We start from the raw sequence: 19,270 nt of genomic DNA, 5'->3' as shown, positions 1-19,270 counted from the left end.
CAAAAGAACACCCACGTTAGTTTGTAATCAGTCCCGTTCTGGGTTAGACCTTACTTTCTGTAGTTCTAGCCTCTCTATTTCTACATGGTCTACATTGAATTGAGGTACAAGTAGCGACCATTTTCCTATATTGTTTGAGCTTGTATGCCCATTGACTTCAGTAACCTGCCATTCGATTGCTCATGCAAATTTTAATACATTTCACAAACTGCTACGTGCGGCTTTGTCGAAACGGACAGACGAAAATTATGAGAAAAATCCCATGAACTTTAGTGATATTGTCAAAGAATCGTTAAATAAATCTAAGTTCACAGTAAAGGTCTCTAAACGAGATTCTTTAAATCCATGGTGGAACTCAAATTGTTCACGTGATTACAGGCTAAGAAAAGCTGCGTGCCGAAAATTGCTTTACAATCAATGTCCTAGAAATTGGATGGATTACAAATATGCGGCTGCAGTTTTTAAGAGGACAGTCGCCACTGCGAAGGAGGGTTATGATAGCCAACGTTCAGAGTTCCTTTCGAAGCCTGGCAACAGGAAACCCCTTTTTAAATTTCTTAGATCCAAAAAGGTAATCCCTTCCCCCATAAACATCGAATCGGTAGTTTCAGCGCCAAATGAATTGGCTAGTTTTCTTGAAAATATTGCTAAAGGACTTGAAAATCGCTTCACGACTGCTTTTTCATACCTCTCACGGTCCCCTGTGAAAAGTGATGACTTTGAAGAGGTCACTGCTTCAGAACTAGCACAAGTTGTGCAAATCTTACCTAATACTGCGCCAGGGCCTGAAGGCATTACTGCATCGGTAATAAAAATCGTACATAAGGTTTCGCCCCAAGATTTATTTGAAATCGTTAACCACTCTGTTAGAAATGCTTGGATCCCACCTGATTGGAGAATTGCGAAAATAATTCCTTTATTAAAAAAGCAAGGCTCTGGATATACTTTAGATAACATCAGGCCTATTTCGCTCACTTCTAATCTGGTAAAATTAATCGAACGAATATTGCACATTCGGATAGATAATTGGTTGAATGAACACATGATCTTGAGCCCATGTCAAATTGGATTCAGGCGGGTTTGTTCCATTTGGTGTGCCCATGTTGACTTAGAAAGCAGGATACAACTAGCCCGTGATCAGAAATACTTTGCCGCTTTAGTTACTCTGGATATTGCAAAAGCTTATGACAGTGTAGAACATGTTAAATTAATAAATTGGCTTACATACGTAGGTCTGCCACATTACTTCGTTGTATGGGTACACTCCTTTTTGAAAGACGGAAAGTTTTATTGCTCTCAATCTGGTATATCTTCTTTAAATTATAAACAAACTAGAGGTCTTCCCCAAGGATCGGTATTGTCTCCATTACTATTTAATATTTTATTAAGTACCATTCCTATTCAACAGGGCGACGCCGACGATATTGCATTTTTTGCTACAGCTGCAGATATACATACATTGTATCAAAACTTACAGATGTATATGAACACTCTTGAAACGTGGTTGGAAGGCATTAATTTGTCCTTGAACATTAGAAAAAGCGCAATTCTAATTTTCCCGCTCAGCGTTCCCGTTCAAATTTCGTTGCTTTATCGCCAAGACGTTATCCCGCAGGTGAAATCGATTAAGTATTTAGGGGTTATTTATACTGAAAAACTTAATTGGGGTCCGCATATCGAAACTATGGCAGCTAAAGGAGCTCGTACGGTAGGGATGCTTCGCAGGCTCAGCAATAAGCGGACAGGATTACGACGTGATGTGCTTCTTATGATTTATTGCATGTATATTCGCCCGATATTGTAGTTCGGCTGCGTCTTGTTTTCTGGGGCACCTGCCTACAAACTTCGGTCATTAGTTCATCTAGAACGCGAATCACTACGTTTATGTCTTGGGCTTCCTAAATTTGTTGCGAATAATATTTTATACAAAGAAGCGCGCCTGCCTTCTCTTCTTACACGCTTTCACATCCTGACAGTACGTACCTTCCTAAAGATATATGCATCACCCCTGAGGAGTTCGCAGTATGTTTTTATTAATCAGCCGATGTCATTTTTTAGCCATCAGTGGTCTCGATTACGGTGTCCACAAGTCATTTTCGCACAAAACCTATTGGCATCATTACAGGTAAAACCTTCGTGAAGTACTTGTGTCGAATTACATCAGTGGGAATTACATCATTATCATTGGATTGGTCTTTCTCAATTCGTTTGCCTGATTTTACACCTATTTATCAAGCGGAATTACTTGCAATCATCCTAGCTTTACGTAAATTACCCTTATCTATAACAGAAGTAGTCATTTTAACAGACTGTCTGTCTGTTTGTTCTTCATTGACGGCACCTAACATGTCATGTACCTTAGAAGTATTTTATTCTCTTGTCCCAAGACATTTACGTTTTATTCGCTTGGTGTGGGTACCAGGTCACAAAGGTTTAACCCTCAATGAATGTGCGGACGCGCTTGCAGTTGCATCACGCGATGGTCCCATAATTTCTTTTTTACCGACGTTGGCCTTTGTCTCTTCGGCGCGATTTGAAAAGTTTGCCACGTCGGTTGACCTTGGTAAATCTCCTTTGTCAAGATCCGAATTCATGCACCTTGACTTTTCGTGGAAAAATCGATGGTGCTCCAGCAGAAGGGCAGAAATATCTATCACCAGACTACGATGCCGAGTTCCCCCACTGAACTTTTACCTGCACCGGTCTGGTCTGTCTCAGTCACATTTATGTCACCACTGCAACTAGAGCGAATCTCTGCACCACTTCTTTATAGCATGCAGATTGTACAAAAATCAAAGGAAAAGACTGCTAGAGGAACCCCTCCGAAGGATGGGATTAAATTTATCCCTTCCGATGGTTCTTTCCTTTGGGGCAATTGAATTGGGCCACAGCCACAGGAACGTTTTCGAAGCCGTATGCGATTTTCTACGGGAGACAAAGCGAATCGCTTATTAGGTTATTTAATTTCAGTTTATCTTTCATTCATACTGCTTCAATATATATATATATATATATATATATATATATATATATATATATATATATATATATATATATATATATTTTAAAATGTTTTTCTAGCCTTGAATATTAGTGTGAGTTTTTCCTTACTTATCCTTATTATAAACATATTTGCAATGTAAAACAATTTTTTCTCAAAAATAAGGTGCCGCCCGTTTCATGGCCGATCCCCCACAGTGGGTTGCGCCAGGTTGACAAGGTCCAACCAACCAACCACCGAACACCTAGGCCGCCGACGTCCGCAGCGAACCCGTTTCACCCGTCACGCCAGTCCTGCCTAAGCGAAGAAGAGAACGGTGCAGCAGCAACGGCGAAATAAGGGTGAACACCTCAATAACAATATTCTTAGGGGTAGAAGGTTTAATGTCGGCATGTACCGGAAGAGTAAGCTCGGATGGTTCCTTCGCAAACCTAACTGGACAACATACAGTTGCAGCCGTTCGAGCAAAACCTCTACGAAGAACATCCGGCTATGGAAAGCTGGTCGATCGCCGAAGTGGAAGCCTACAGAAAGGCCAACGGTGTATTATTGAAAAGGAATAACGTGCCGAAGCCTATCCTCGCCTTCGACGAGTCCAACTTTCCGGACTTTGTCCGGAAGGAAATCGAGGCCCGACGCGACTACACTTCCCCGACGTGTATCGAGGCCCTCAGCTGGTCCATCGCACTCTCCTGCAGGAACTATATCGGCATAGCGGAGACGGGATCGGACAGGGCTCTCGCCTACGTCCTTCCCGCCGTCATACACGTTAGCCGCCAGCCGCCCAGGAAGCAGCAAGATGGACCCATCGCCGTCCTTGTGGCTCCAACGCGCGATCTAGCAAGGGCCATTCACAACTTGGCCTCAGAGCTCGGCGACCACGCTGGATTACGCAATGTGTGCGCTGCAAACGGCGACAGCAAGGGAGGCCAGTACGCCTAGCTCAAGAAGGGCTGCCACACCTTCGTGGCCACGCCTCAACGCCTCATCGAGTTCCTCGAAGAAGGCAAGGTGAACCTCCACCGGTGCACGTACCTCGTTCTCGACGAAGTGAACCGTATGCTGACGATGGGTTACGAGCCCCCTGTTCTCAATATTGCCGTGCTATGCCGGCCTGACCACCAAACGTTAATGTGGCAACATCCTGGCACAAGAGTCTGAAGCCACTTGTTGAGGATCTGCTCGATGACTACATCGAAATAAAGTTCGGCACGACGCCACTGACTCTTGAGAACAGCCTGGAAATGACCGTCGACATGTGCCAGGAGGAAGACAAGGGAGCGCAATTGGCGGAACTCTTGGACGACGTCCTCAAGGAGAAGACAGACAGAGCCGTGGGGTTCGCTGACACGAAGTGGAAGGTCGATGACATTGCGTGCAATCTGCGGACGGGTGGCTGGCCCGCCATCGGCCTTCACGGTAAGAAGGTGAAAAAGGAGCGCGACTGGGCCTTGTCCATGTTTAGCAGCGGTGCCGAAAGCGTGCTCGTGACGACCGACATGGTGGTTCAAGACTTCGCCTTGCCGCACGTGCGACTGGTGGTGAACTACGGCTGCCCGGACTTCTCGAAAACGTACGCACACAGGTTGAAACACACGCAGCGCTCCGAGGGGTCGAGTGTAGTGCACACGTTTCTTGTTCCCAGCCAACATTTGCAGGCCAAGACCCTGATAGAAATTCTGGAAGATGCGAAGCAGTCGGTAAGTCATGAACTCTACGAACTGGCGAAACATGTTTGTTCAAGGCGAAACGGGACTCAGACCGGTGGTCGCGTGGTGACTGGGATGACGGCGGCCCCCACAAGCAGCTCTTTGTAGAATAGAAAGTCTTTAATGCTTGCTTTTCTTCAACTGATACAAGCGAGAGCAACGTCGTCTATCAGGATATTTATTCAAACATGAATCAGGGATCACCATGTACAATATCAATGTTATTACTGGTACTGTTTTAAATTATTATTTTTGTCCATTAGATGAAATAAAATGTTCACGAATGTCCAGCAAGGATAGGTGTTCATGACGTGTTACAGACGACTTGCATTGACATCGGCGAATTCGCCATGTTGTACGACGTGCAGGGTGGGAACGTTGGTTAATGCCGTCGCATGAATGTCATGAATACATCATAATCGAGGCTATCGTAATTCTGACACAAGGGCCGAAAACGTTCCTGCCACGTCCTTCATGAGAGCCTACCTTCTTTAGTGAAGACGCTGTGCCCACGCTAGCGTAGACGCCATGTTGCATTTCCAGTACGTTAAAAGCTACCTCAGTGACGACGAGCGAACGCTGTCAATAAGAGGCTTTACCTGACGCTGAAAATTTTCACGTAGGTTATCGTGCACTCCACAGCTCACCGCGCACTTATGTGCACTAGACAGGGGTGGTCTCTGTCGTGAGGGCTTTGGGATTTCACTTCCACGACTTCGAGTGCTCCTTTATGTCGCTGCTATGTTATCGCTGTACGTGAGAACTGGAAACATGGACAAGTGGAATAAAAAATTCAGGAGCACTTCTCGTTTCGAAAAAAATGGGGGTAAGCGAAGCCTGGCACGCGTGTAACTGAAGTACTACCTTTTTTTCTCTTTTAAATGCGAAGAATTTCCTAGCGAACCTTTGGTACTTCGACCGTTTCTATCTATCTATCTATCTATCTATCTATCTATCTATCTATCTATCTATCTATCTATCTATCTATCTGTTGTGTCTTCACGTGGTCTGTGTGTGTGTGCGCGCGCACCTGGGACGCCTCAGCTGGCCGCCTGCACCACATCGGACTATTGCTACTACCACGTGTGCATCGTTATCTGTCTACACTGTGCTGCCTATAAATACGTTCTACACTTTTCAATAAACGTTCTTTTCATTCTGCTGACTACGTTGATACATTGCTGGTCCGGCGCTGCTATGCGCACGCCATGGCTATGCTACAGTGGCGACGAAGATGTACACCACCCATGCAGTGAAAGACGACCCTGAACTTGACACTACGAAAAACCGAGCAACCAAGGCGATCATGGCTCACCACCAGCTTCCGGACTTCGAAGAAGGCAAAGATAAGTGGACGCCATACCTTATTAAAGTCGAAGCATACTTCGAAGCGAATGCCATTGAAGACTCGACTAAGAAAAGAGCATTGCTGGTGGCTGCCTTAAGCACGCACACGATACAAGTACTGGCAGGGAAAGTGGCTCCACGCAAGCCGAATGCGCTGACTTATGAAGAAGTCGTGGCAGTGTTGAGTGAGCACTACGATCCCAAGCGACACGAAATCACAGAAAGTTACAAGTTTTTCAGTCGGTGTCAAGCGGAGGGGGAGCCCATTAATGAATTTCTAGTCGACATTCGCCGAATCGCTGATAATTGCAATTTTGGCAGTGCTTTAAATCGCATGCTACGAGATCGCATTGTGTGTGGTGTCCGGTCAAGGGCACTGCAGAAGCAGCTACTTGCGAAGCAGGAATTAACATTAGAAGACGCTGAAGCGATGGTCCTCTCAGCTGAAGCTGCAGATAGTGGCGTGAAAAACATGAACGGATCGGCCTTGGCACCAGTGTTGAAAGTAGAAGCGTATCCGCAGAATACACCGCAAGACGAGAGGCGGAGTGCTGCACGTCAAGAATGCTCAAGATGCGGTAGTGCAAAGCACAATGAGACCGGTTGCACCTGGTCTAACGCTCGCTGTTATCGCTGTGGAGGACGCGGTCACCTTGCAAGGAAATGCCGAAGCCGCGGTGCTCGCGAGCAAGGAATAGCAAGCAGGGCACAAACCAACATTCTCACGGGGACGGAAGGTTCGACAGACGACGAACACGAAGCAGCGCACATCTGGACCTTGGCCTCGGAACGGAAGAGCTGTCTGGTACCCCCAATTCGCCGGACGTTCTCTTGGTGTGGTGTGCAGCTTACCATGGAAGTCGATACTGGATCGCCCGTTTGTGTCATCCCACGTCAACTGTACGAGAAGCACCGCGACCAATGGCCGAAACTGAGACCATCCAGTGTGAAATTATCCTGCTACTCAGGACGACTGCCAGTGCTTGGGGAGCTTGCGCTCAGTGTTTCACATAAGGGAGCGACGGTGGAGTGCGCGCTGACCGTGTTGGACTGTGCGGGACCAAGCCTCTGCGGTCGAGATTTAATTCAGCTGCTGAACGTCGCTGGTGTTCCGGTGGTTTGCGTTGCAGGAGTCTTGGAGCCCACCGAACAAACGGGCAAGTCCAGTGTGAACAGCATATTCAACGACTTCCACGACGTGTTTTCCGAGGAACTGGGGCTCATCACAGGCCCTCCGGTCAGTCTGCACCTAAAGGAAGGCGCCGTACCTAAGTTCTGTAAGTCCAGACCCGTTCCATATGCGTTACGCGACCGCGTGTCACTTGAACTTGATCGGTTAGTTTCCTTGGGCGTGTTATCACCGGTGGCACACTCGGAATGGGCGTCGCCTATAGTCGTAGTTCTTAAGAAAGACGGCGCAGTGAGAATCTGCGGTGATTTCAAGGCCACAGTGAACCCCGCATGCGCCACTGAACAATACCCCTTGCCCATCATTGAAGATATGTTTGCGCAACTACACGATGGGGATTGTTTCAGCACTCTGGATTTACGGGACGCATACAATCAAGTGGTACTGGATGATTCTGCAAAGAAAATTTGCGTCATTAACACACCAAAAGGGCTTTTTTGCTACAACCGACTGCCTTTCGGTATAGCCTCTGCACCCGCGATATTCCAAAGAAAAATGGATGAGGTGCTAGCTGGTCTTGTGGGTGCACAAGCTTATCTTGACGACGTGCTCATTTCTGAAAAATCAAGCGACAGTGGCGAAAGGCTGAAAAACGTTTTGGAGCGTTTTCGAGAGAGAGGCGTAAAGTTGAGACACGATAAGTGCAAGCTGCGCAGCCCAGCAGTTACCTATCTCGGGCATCGCATCGATCGCGATGGGCTTCATCCGACAGAGAAAAACCTCGACGCTATCATGCAGGCACAGAGCCCCCGTAACGTCACCGAACTGCGTTCTTTTTTGGGAATGATTACGTTTTACGCGAGGTTTCTGCCGAACATGTCTACCACACTTTTTCCTTTGTATCAGCTGCTGGAAAAGAATGCGCGCTGGCACTGGGAACAGCCTCAAGAACTTGCGTTTAAGGTTGCTAAGCAAAGCCTCAAAGCAGCCAAGGTTCTCGTCCATTTTGACCCTTCGAAGGAACTAAAACTTGAGTGCGACGCGTCTCCATACGGAGTGGGCGCGGTCTTGTTTCACACGATCGGTAACGCTCACAGGCCGATCGGGTTTCGCTCGCGTACGTTAACACAGGCAGAGCGCAACTATTCACAGCTCGAGCGAGAGGCACTGGCACTGGTATTTGGCGTAACTAAATTCCGCGACTACCTTCTAGGTCGGGAATTTACCTTGGTGACTGACCACCAGCCGTTGCTGGGCCTGTTGAGGTCAGACAGGCAGACGCCCCCCATGGCCGCTGCCCGGATACAACGATGGGCGCTTCAGCTGGGGGCCTACCGGTACCAGCTGCAGTACGCCCCAGGACGACAGATGCTGAATGCGGATGCCCTAAGCCGACTGCCGCTGCAGACTACGGAAACTGACGACGACGGTGAGCCACTCGAATATGTACTCTCGCTAAACCAGCTGGAAGGGGGTGCCGTGACAACGCGTGAGCTGAAGGCTTTCACCGCGTCAGATCCTGTCCTGGTAGAAGTCAAACGATACATACTACATGGATGGCCTAGACACGCAAATGGGCTGGCAAGGGACATACTGCCATTTTTTGACCGTAAGCTAGAGCTGTCCGTTGCACATGACCTTGTTTACTGGGGCAATAGGGTCATAATACCAGCCGAAGCAAGAGTACAAGTGCTCCAGCTTTTACATGAGACTCACCAGGGTTCGCCGGCAATGAAATCTGTCGCGCGCTCTTTGTTTTGGTGGCCAGGCCTAGACAGAAATATTGAAGAGGTGTCTGCTCAGTGCCAGAATTGTGTTCAAAATTTACCGATGCCAACCGCGGCGCCCGTTGTCAAGTGGCCTGAAACCGGCGAAAGGTGGTCCCGCATTCACATTGACTACGCGGGGCCGATCTGCGGCAAAATGATACTCGTCGTAGTTGACGCCCACACGAAATGGCTCGAAGCCGTACCTCTGTCACATGCTTCAACGGAAACTACCATAAACTGTTTGCGTGGCATTTTCAGCAGGTTTGGGATACCACGCACAATCGTTTCCGACAACGGGACTCAGTTTTCCAGCCATGATTTTGAGGAATTCGTGGCAAACAACAACATAGTGCACCTCCGATGTGCTCCCTACCACCCCCAGTCTAATGGTGCAGCGGAAAGGGCAGTGCGGACTATCAAAGATGGCCTTCGAAAAATGAGGAGAGGGAAGCTGGAGGAGAATCTGATACGCTTGCTGTTTAACTATCGGAGGACGCCACAAAAGTGCGGTAAATCCCCAGCAGAGTTACTCTTAGGTTACCAAATACGCTCACGGTTGGACACATGTTTTCCTCCAGCCCTTACAGGATCAAATAAAGACCAAGAGGAGTGGCTGCCGCTACCAGGAAGTGACGTATACGCCCGCAATTATGGTGCAGGGAGCAAATGGACGCCTGGCAATGTGAAGGCGACGTCTGGAGCGAGAATGGTGACCGTGGACACTTCGGACGGGGTCGTCCAACGGCATGTAGATCAGCTTCGCCCGCGACAGGACTCGCGAAGTGATCAGACACCAACAACTGCCACAAGTTGCAGCGAGCAAGACCAAGCAACAGAACGATCGCCTCCGGTAGCGGTAAGCACGGAGGACGGCCTGTCTTCTGGGTTCCTCCCTAATGATGCTAGTTCTGCACAACGTGCATCACCAAAGATCGCGGCGGTCCCGATGAATACCGGTGTCGCCCCACAAGCCCTCAGGCGTTCTACAAGAGAACGCAAGCCAGTACAACGCTTTCACTTCTAAGGGGGAAGGAATGTTGTGTCTTCACGTGGTCTGTGTGTGTGTGCGCGCGCACCTGGGACGCCTCAGCTGGCCGCCTGCACCACATCGGACTATTGCTACTACCACGTGTGCATCGTTATCTGTCTACACTGTGCTGCCTATAAATACGTTCTACACTTTTCAATAAACGTTCTTTTCATTCTGCTGACTACGTTGATACATTGCTGGTCCGGCGCTGCTATGCGCACGCCATGGCTATGCTACACTATCTATCTATCTATCCGCCCTCGTGATCGCGTCCTTAACTTAATGTAGACCAATATTGGCATGGGAGGGTAAGAAAATTGGACGAATATGACGGTCGGGTTATGACATGAATAACGTGAAAATCCTGTCGCGTACGTCGTCAAACCCTTTCCTCCAGATACGTGTGGCACATACCCGTTTACCACGGGCCGCAGTGTACGGGTATGCGCCACAGGTGATTGACAGTTTATATCTACCAGGAACGGCGAGAACAAACATTCGTAATTTAAGTGAGAGAGCGCTAAAAAAACCGACATCGGCCGCGTTGACTCGACGAATGGAAAGGGTAAGAATTAGGATCCCAGCAGGAATCGAACCCAAGCATTTTGCGTGGCAATCAGGTATTCTACCACAAACTCACGCCAGTCCTATAAGCTGCTTTGAAAAAACAGCCTATGAAGGCGTAATGACGGTGCAACGTCAACTATGTTCGTGGTCCTGGCTATATAATTTTACAAGAAAGCAATAAACGCTACATATGTACTCCTACGATACAGGTGTCATATCAGATTAAAGTCTGTGGTGCCGGTGTTGGCTTCGCTTTTATAGCAGTCTAATAAGCATTACATTTGTATTCCTATGATTCAGCAAGATATATTGAAGCATTGCTCGACCCCGGAAGAATAGATTACGAAAGTTACGTGTGATATTCACATGATTGCACCATAAAGTGCACTTCGTTTCGATAATACTGACGTATGTACTCTAACGTGAGGGCTGACGTTAAGTGGCACCAAAAGTTACCCTTTAAACGCCAGTGCTGTCGACGTGCCTGGTAAGCCCACGATGTGCACATATCTTACACTTACAAAAGCACGTTGATCCTACTCGTGACGCTTGGCTCAAAGCCATAAAGTACAGCATAGAAGTACTTGCTGACTGCTTCGCATGAAACCGATTCCCAGAACGCGTGCGATCTGCCGATTTTTTCTTTCTTTCTTTTAACAGCGACGCTGTTCTAGCTCGGCTTGAAATGTGCGGCCGTGCCCGACAACTATCAAGATCATGAACGGGTATGTGCCACAGAATACAGGCAAATCCTACTACTCACTGCCACCGCGTGGCCTGTAATAACACTGAGAACAAGTACAGAGAGAGAAAGAAAGAAATAAAGAAAGAAATAGAAAAGAAAGAAAGGAAGAAAGAAATAAAGAAGAAAAGAAAGAAAGGAAGAAAGAATAACAGAGAGACAGAAAGAAAGATCTAAAGGTAGAGAAAGAAAAAAATTCTTGCCGTAGAAAAGGTTCGTCACGAGGCTGGATTCGAACCTGCGCACCTCAATCCGAAGCCGAGCGTCCTAACCAATCGGCTATCCAGGCAGACTAGCGGATCATAGCATAGCTTTGTATAGTGTAGCAAGCATAGGCGTGCGCAGGGGGAAGGGGGGCGAAGGTTCATCGCGGCGCTCCCCTCACTATTAAGTCAATGTATGGGGCAGACTTTGCGCTCCCCTCTCCTCTTCTTTGCGGACTTGGGGGGGGGGCGGCCGCTTCCTGCCCACATCGGGGCACGCCCATGGTAGCAAGGCAAAGAGAAGTGAACGTTAGGAGGACATGTGATAGTGATGAAGAGGGAAAGGAGGAGGGGAGAGAGTAAAGCGTAGCACAGAAAGAATGAGAAAGAGAGAAGTAGAGCGAAAGAAACGCGGACAAAAAATGTTGCAGTGGCTTAGCTCGGCTATGCCAGGATCACGTAGCTTTAGCAAAGGTCCAGCTGATTATTGTTAGCTTTCCTGGTTGTCTAGGATCAGCTTGATTATCATGCTTACTGCTGCTCCAATGACACAGACACGGTATATGTATTATGTGGCACATGTATATTTATTTTGCCAGGCAACTACTTCTGGATTCGATGAGTTAAGCATCTCCGCTCTTCTGCGCCGTTGAGCAGCATTTGCCTCTCCTTGTCCATGGCTATACCACACAGGCAAACGCCAGTCATAGGTGCTATCAAGGGGGTCCAGCGTAGTGTCAGACGGCGACTGCCCAGTGAAGGCGAATAGCTGCGCGCGCGCTGGCGCCAGTACATCTGCCATGGCTACGACGTCACTCCTCTGGAAAACGCAGACCGGCGGCGGCCAGTAGCGGGCGGCTGCGGGGGAGCGCATGGGAGTGGCCGGCTCCGGTGTGCCAGATTCGTGACGTCACTGATCCTCGTGCAGGCGCAGCACGGCTCTTGAGGAGGCACGTGAAACTGGCTCGGCTAGGCCAATGTAGCTAACCCTACAAAAACGAGACACAAAGAGAACATCAACGAAAGAGAGCGAAATAAGTAGAGAGAAAAAAAAAGATAGAAACAAAAAAATCACAGTTTCGCCGCAAGGGCGAAGCAATGAATGCGATAGCAAGAAACTAATGCTATACGAAGTGAGGCTCGCCAATGATACTCTCAGTTTGAACAGCGCTATTGTTACAAAGGCGGCCGAAGCAGCGAAGGAAACTAGCGTGCTTCAAGTGTCGAGCTGTGACACTTGATAGTTCGCGGTCATCTTCTGTTTGTTCGTTTAGCGGCGTCGTTTAGCGGCGCTCCGTAACATGAGCGCGGACATCACGGTTAAAGCTTGAAACATCCCTCTTGCCCTCACCACGAGAAAACCGCGCGAGCAGACAGCGGAAGGCCAAGGTTCTCCTTGCGCAAATATAAGAAGAAGCGAGCGAGCTCGCCGACGACATTTAAATGCGCTCGTCGCGCTCCTAGCGCCATCTCGCTGGTAATGAAGAAACGCTTATGAGCGCCGGCCATCTCTGAGTCCGTCCAGCTGCAAAGGGTGTGTATATAACGCTCGCCGTTAGCTGTGCGGAGCACCTGCGTTCCGTGGCGTAGTGGGTAGCGCCACTCGCTGCGGAGCAAGAGGTCCCTGGTTCGATTCCGCGCTTCGGAAGCATTTTTCTGAATTATTTTTCTTTGGGGCTTTTATATATATATACATACTTGTACATATACGGTGCATGACGGCGACGGGGACGGACATTTTCCAGCCGAGACTGTCCATATAATTGCTATCGCAATAAAAGGAAGCAAGCTTTGCGTCGTCTAGCGACCAGATACCGCAGCACCTGGCCAAGCCGCGTATGCTCAGTAGCTAAGCCACGCCCACCATCGGAGACATCGCGCACAGCCTCCGCTCCATAGTGCATAGCCTGGCCGCGCCCGATCGTGTCTAGAGAAGCACGGCGCCTCTTAAGAAAGTGCGTACTGCCAAAGAGGAAGCCGCGCATCTCTAAGCTAGACGTGTCGATCGACGCGGAGTACGAGCGGCGACGGGCCCGTGCTTCGTTGTGCCAAGCTTGGCGCGAGTTAGTGCAAACTGCCCGCATTTCTTTCTTTCTTTCTTTCTTTCTTTCTTTCTTTCTTTCTTTCTTTCTTTCTTTCTTTCTTTCTTTCTTTCTTTCCTTCTTTCTTTCTTTCTTTATCTCTTTCTTTGTTCCTTTCTTTCTTTCTTTCTTTCTTTCCTTGAACGGAAACGAAGTCGGCGCTCGGCGGATCGACAGCAACAAAAAAAAGCCTGTTTTATTTTGTGTGTAAAAAGTGCATTTATGGGTGTCTTAAGAAGTTTCGATTGAATAATATTGTGCAATATAGATAACTTGGAACGTGGCCACGCGCTTGACTACAGCTAGGATCACCAAGAAGTTGTGCTTCCTTTGAGATAAGGATTACCATACGAATATTTTCCCTCTTTCCGTGTGTTCTTAAGGAATGCGGCTCTTCAAGCTGTTTCGAAATTTTGCCGTTGAGTGTGTTGAGTTGCCAATGTTGCCTGGACAACCAAGCAAATTGCTACGTATACGTTTCGGGTTTGAATGTACGGCCACATGTCGTTACGAGCATGACATATTTGATGGAACGCAATGCCAGCAGTGGAGCCATCTCCTGGACGGCAACATACACATGCATCTAATACTGAATCGTCTGGCAAATGGTGGTCCCTGTATTTGTTTATCATTTTCTTTTATATCGAGGCTGCAGCGCTGCCCCCATGTGACCTAAAACGATAAGGATCGCTGCATGCTTTCTTGGTTTCTGCACTTTCGCGACACTAAATGCGCACGCGCCGGTTAGCACCGCACGTGCCGGACGTTCGCGGTTTTGCCTTCGCTTTCACTAAAGGCTGACAACCGGAGTAATCAGAATTCCTCGGTCTGATGAAGAGCGGCAGCGCGTACGCACAGCAAGTCGCGCAAGACCCGCACTAGCCTTCCACCGGTGCCAGCCAATGTGAGGTGAGCTGCCCTGCTTTTTAGAAGAAACTTGCATCGAAAATTCAAGGACACTTTCTAAATTCCAAAGTGTGTTCGGCGAAAGCCTGTGGCCATTCGACTGACTATGCCATGGTATCAGGGCAATCCACATTCTTCGGTCCCTTCTCCGAAGCGCTTGCCATGAAACCATCACTGCCCGCACAAAAATGTATGTAGACAGTCTATAGACTGTCTAAAAATGAGTTTAGACAGTATTTAGACTGTGTAATCCCATTTTTGTAAGGGCGGGCCGCTTTAGAGCCATCAGACCAACTCGATTGCTGCAACGAGACGTCTGACGAAGGAGCGTTGTCGCGCGCGCCTCCGTGCCATCACGTGATTTCTGAGAGCATGAAGGCGGCGCCGCCGCGGTGCGCAACGTGCGTTGAAAGGGGCAACGCGCAGCTTTTGCGCGTTGACGGACGGGAGCCGCCGCTGGACGACGCCGCCGCCTTGCGCGACAGTTGCGCAACGCGCATTGGAAGGAGCAACGCGCAACTGTTGCTATTTGCTGTGCCCTCACGTGATTGCTGAGAGAGAGAGTGAGGGGGAGGGACCACAACTGGCACCGTTCCAGGGCACGGACGGACGACGGACGCCGCCAGTATAAGACAATAAATGCTTTCGCCTTAATCTAGACAAGAGTGTACAAGGTATGCAGTCTGCGCTATGTTCATATCATTTCTGGCCGGCAAGAAAAATTCCCACAGATACCACGCATACTGGGAATCCATTTCATTTGAAGCAGGCCGCAAGTGGCAGCCTATGCGGAATTTTTAGGTTTGCGCCAAGCGTTACGAGGTGGGTTGGCGTCGTTGTGTAAATGGAATAGTTGTGCCCATATTGTGGGCAGGCCAGGCACGTCGACTACACTGGCGCATAAAGGCTAGATCATGGTCCGACGTCACGTCGGCCCTCAGGTTAGAGCGGAGACGCCTGTTTTATCGCAATAAAGTGCACGCTACGAAACGATGTTGTATGTGTTTTATAAGTGGCGGTCGTCCGCGATTTCGTGCAACGCTTGACTACAGCTTGCGGAGTGATAGGTATGCATTGGTAATGTTTATAAAAGAACAGAGCGGATAGCGATAAGCAGTGTCCCGACAAGACGCTTGTATAGGACATTTTGCCGAGGCAGTTTCAAGCACTGGCGTGGCTATTAGGTTCTGTGAACGGTTCCTGGTTTCGACCATGAAAATACTCTTGCTTGTGGGAAAGAAACGGTAATTTATTCTAGGGCTTGTTTCCTTGGTAGACCCAGCCAAATGTTTGCAACAAACAGTTAGGCGAGAGAAAGCATAGGGGCCATTAACTGCTGTCTTTAACTGTAGTGTAGTAATAACGACGTCTATTGAAATAAAGTGGGCGAAAAATCACCCTATCCGTCACTGGGATCTCACTTATGGAAAGGGTGATTGTTCTTTCACTTTCATTGACGCCGCTACTTGAGACGGTTCTGAGGGGGAAAAAACGCTATACAGTAAAAGCTCGTTAATTCGGATTTCACTGGACCGGAAACAAAATGTCCCAGTAAACCAAATGCCGTATTATTTCAATGCTAAAAGAAATGAAGAAGTATTCATTACATCGAATTGTTTTCATTTTATTGATGAATACGTATTCATTTTAACGCATTTTATTGTCTTTCTTGACCATACGGCGCGTACGTATGGCACACGGAGATTAACGGGAATCGAAGAAGCAGGTCTGAATACAGAGGAAGAATGCATTGGCGAAAGAGGCTATGTTTTTAGGTGTTCTAGAGGAACATAAAAGCTCCTCACCAAATGACAGCAATAAGCGTTGCAGCCACACTACGCCCATGTGTGTTTAGAAAAAAAAAAACATGGCTGAGGATTTATGACGCACACACTATGACAGAGCATGCAGCCGTCCCGTGATGGGGAAGGAAGGTTGGTTTTTGAGGGTTAAGTGAAAATGGAGATGATTAGGAGTGTTGTGCGCTCAATTGGCCATCGGGAAACTGTAACGGCAATGCCGTTGGAGCCAACTAAATAAGAAAGACCCTTCACGTAACAGTCACATGCGAACCATAAAAATAACGCATACTCTTTATCGAACTTTGAAAATGCTAACTCGTTGAATTTTGATAAAAACCCTTTTGATCGAAAGATTGTGATTTAGATTCATACCTTACGTCGTTCTTTAAGTCTAACCACTTTATGTTGCCTTGGGAAATTGTTAAAAGAAACATTTTTAACACATCTCAATAAATGACTTCTAAGTGAAAAAAGTAGTGTATCAAAGACAATTTTCAGAGCGGAGCTGCTTAAGCTGGCCGTAAAAAGTTTGCTGTTCGCAGAAAACCACACGTTCGCATGCGCCACAGGAATTGGGCAAGCCCTATAACCCAGTACAGCAGGTGCGAGCGTTAAACAAAAACACTGATCGGCGAACCTCCCTGTCTTTCCTTGCTTCCCCCTCTCTCTATATAGATCGGCTAAGTGGAGCACGTGTAATACGCGAAGGAGAGAGAGAGAGAAACAAGGACATAGAATGAAATAGAAAGAGAAAATAGAGAGAGAGAAAGAAAGCAATAGTGTTAAGCTGTTTATTGGACAGCACTCGGCGACAATGAACTATGGCGACAGTCAAGGCAAAGGCACGGGCTCCGAGCGCGAGCGGCCTTTAGAAGAGGACGACCCACTAGGAGCCGCTGGAGAGCGCAACCGTTAAACAGTACCAATTGCTTCGCCACAATTACCCCGGGCACGAAAAGGGAGCCGTCCGGCGACCTAACAGCTCGTCACTATGAGTGGGTCATAGTAGGCTTTGAGGCGCTCCACGTTGACTATGTCGCGCCCTCGACGGCGCATGTCCGAAGCTGGTTCGATGGGTTCGATCAGGTAGTTGACCGGGGATGTTCGCTCGACGACCCGGTAGGGGCCTTCGTATTTCGGCAGTAGTTTTGACGAGAGACCAGTTGCAGTGGTAGGGACCGAGAGCCATACGAGCGCTCCGAGGAGGAACGTGGACTCAGAACTGGTGGTGCCACCGCGAAGGCTCTTCTGCCGCTCTTGTTCGTGCGTTGTAAACGACTTTGCAAGCTCGCGACACTCCTCAGCAAGCCTGGCTGTGTCAGAAATAGGCGCACACTCAGATGGATCCGGCTTGTAGGGTAGTATCGTGTCAATGGTGTGCGACGGGTGCCTTCCGTACAACAGGAAAAAGGGTGAAAAACCAGTAGTGCTTTGAGGGGCGGTATTATAGGCGTAGGTGACGAAGGGCAGAATGGCATCCCAATTTGTGTGATCGGCGGCGACGTACATTGAGAGCATGTCGCCGAGCGTGCGGTTAAAGCGTTCGGTTAGGCCATTCGTCTGCGGGTGGTAAGCAGTAGTTTTGCGGTGAACAGCATGGCACTCTTTGAGAATGGCTTCGACGACCTCCGACAACCTCCGACAAGAAGACACGGCCTCGATCGCTGAGAAGCTCCTGGAGTGGACCGTGACGCAGCATGAATCGGTGTAGCAGGAAGGAGGCAACATCGCGCGCTGTAGCCGCTGGGAGGGCTGCGGTTTCGGCGTATCGCGTTAGATGGTCGACGGCGACGATGGCCCAACGGTTACCAGCTGACGTCAGAGGAAGTGGTCCATATAAATCGATGCCCACGCGCCCAAACGGACGGTTAGGGCAAGGTAATGGTTGTAGACCGACTGGTGACACGTGCGTTGAAGGTTTTCTGCGTTGGCAATCGAGGCAGGAGCGGACGAATTTCTGCACGTAGCGGTACATCCCTCGCCAGAATTATCGTTGTCGAATGCGCTGGTAAGTTTCGGATACCCCAGAGTGCGCGCATTGCGGATCAGAGTGGAAGGACTCGCATATTTCAGCACGCAGACTTCGGGGTATCACAAGTAGCCACTGGCGGCCGTCGGCGTTGTAATTGCGTCGGTGCAGTAGGTCGTCACGAATGGCGAAATGGTGGGCTTGACGACGCAACGTGCGAGTGGTTGGTGTTGCCGACGGATCAGTGAGCAAGTCTATCAGCGAGGCGATCCACTTATGCTTGCGCTGCTCGGTAGCGATGGTGTGAACATCGATAGAAGAAACAGCAATACTGAGAGATACTGAGCAGGAGGCATTGTCGTCAGGCAAGGGGGAGCGCGAGAGGGCGTCGGCGTCAGCATGCTGGCGTCCGTTGCGGTACAGCACGCGGATGTCGTAGTCTTGCAGGCGAAGTGCCCAGCGGGCGAGACGGCCCGAGGGATCCTTCAATGACGACAGCCAGCATAGTGCATGATGATCGGTGACGACATCAAATGGGCGACCATACAAATAAGGTCGGAATTTTGTAAGAGCCCAGATGATCGCCAGGCACTCTTTTTCCGTGACGGTGTAATTGGTCTCGGCTCTAGTAAGCGTACGACTTGCGTATGCTACGACATATTCGGGGAACCCTGGTTTGCGCTGCGCAAGAACAGCGCCGAGGCCTACACCGCTCGCGTCCGTGTGCACCTCCGTTGGGGCCGTAAGGTCGTAGTGACATAGTATGGGAGGAGACGTCAACAAACGACGGAGCTTGGCGAACGCGTCGTCGCATTCGGACGACCACGAATGTAGGGGCCCGTTACTCCCAAGGAGCTTCGTCAGCGGCAATATGATGGTGGCAAAGTTGCGTATGAAACGTCGAAAATATGAGCACAGTCCGACGAAACTGCGCAGTTCCTTGACGGACGTGGGTTTGGGAAATTCGGCCACGGCCCGAAGCTTGGCCGGATCGGGAAGGATTCCGTCCTTGGAC

At 49.0% G+C, this 19,270-nt stretch overlaps 3 protein-coding genes across 3 annotated transcripts; all 3 read left to right on the top strand.

Moving 5' to 3' along the window:
* The first annotated feature begins 3,493 nt into the window (after positions 1-3,493).
* On the top strand, positions 3,494-3,943 carry LOC119405812 (ATP-dependent RNA helicase p62-like). Its single transcript, XM_037672639.1, has one exon. It carries the CDS (start codon positions 3,494-3,496, stop codon positions 3,941-3,943), a length of 450 nt encoding a protein of 149 aa, XP_037528567.1.
* A 302-nt stretch (positions 3,944-4,245) lies between these two features.
* LOC119405811 (probable ATP-dependent RNA helicase DDX17) lies at positions 4,246-4,823 on the top strand. Its single transcript, XM_037672637.1, has 2 exons — positions 4,246-4,701; positions 4,746-4,823. Exons 1-2 carry the CDS (start codon positions 4,246-4,248, stop codon positions 4,821-4,823), a joined length of 534 nt encoding a protein of 177 aa, XP_037528565.1.
* An 894-nt stretch (positions 4,824-5,717) lies between these two features.
* Positions 5,718-10,183, top strand: LOC125759864 (uncharacterized protein K02A2.6-like). The gene has a single exon (XM_049419292.1). The coding sequence runs from the start codon at positions 5,945-5,947 to the stop codon at positions 9,977-9,979; it is 4,035 nt and encodes a 1,344-aa protein (XP_049275249.1). The 5' UTR covers positions 5,718-5,944; the 3' UTR covers positions 9,980-10,183.
* Positions 10,184-19,270: the final 9,087 nt, after the last annotated feature.

This window comes from Rhipicephalus sanguineus, chromosome 9 (assembly GCF_013339695.2).
Source record: "Rhipicephalus sanguineus isolate Rsan-2018 chromosome 9, BIME_Rsan_1.4, whole genome shotgun sequence".
Taxonomy (NCBI): Eukaryota; Metazoa; Arthropoda; class Arachnida; order Ixodida; family Ixodidae; genus Rhipicephalus; species Rhipicephalus sanguineus.
This window is presented reverse-complemented; position numbering and strand designations above follow the sequence as displayed.

Excerpts from the sequence above, each read along its gene's own strand:
- LOC119405812 (XM_037672639.1), top strand. The coding sequence starts at position 3,494 with ATGGAAAGCTGGTCGATCGCCGAAGTGGAAGCCTACAGAAAGGCCAAC.
- LOC119405811 (XM_037672637.1), top strand. The coding sequence starts at position 4,246 with ATGACCGTCGACATGTGCCAGGAGGAAGACAAGGGAGCGCAATTGGCG. Across the intron at positions 4,702-4,745 it reads TGGAAGATGCGAAGCAGTCG|GCGAAACGGGACTCAGACCG; the intron begins GTAAGTCATGAA and ends TGTTTGTTCAAG.
- LOC125759864 (XM_049419292.1), top strand. The coding sequence starts at position 5,945 with ATGTACACCACCCATGCAGTGAAAGACGACCCTGAACTTGACACTACG.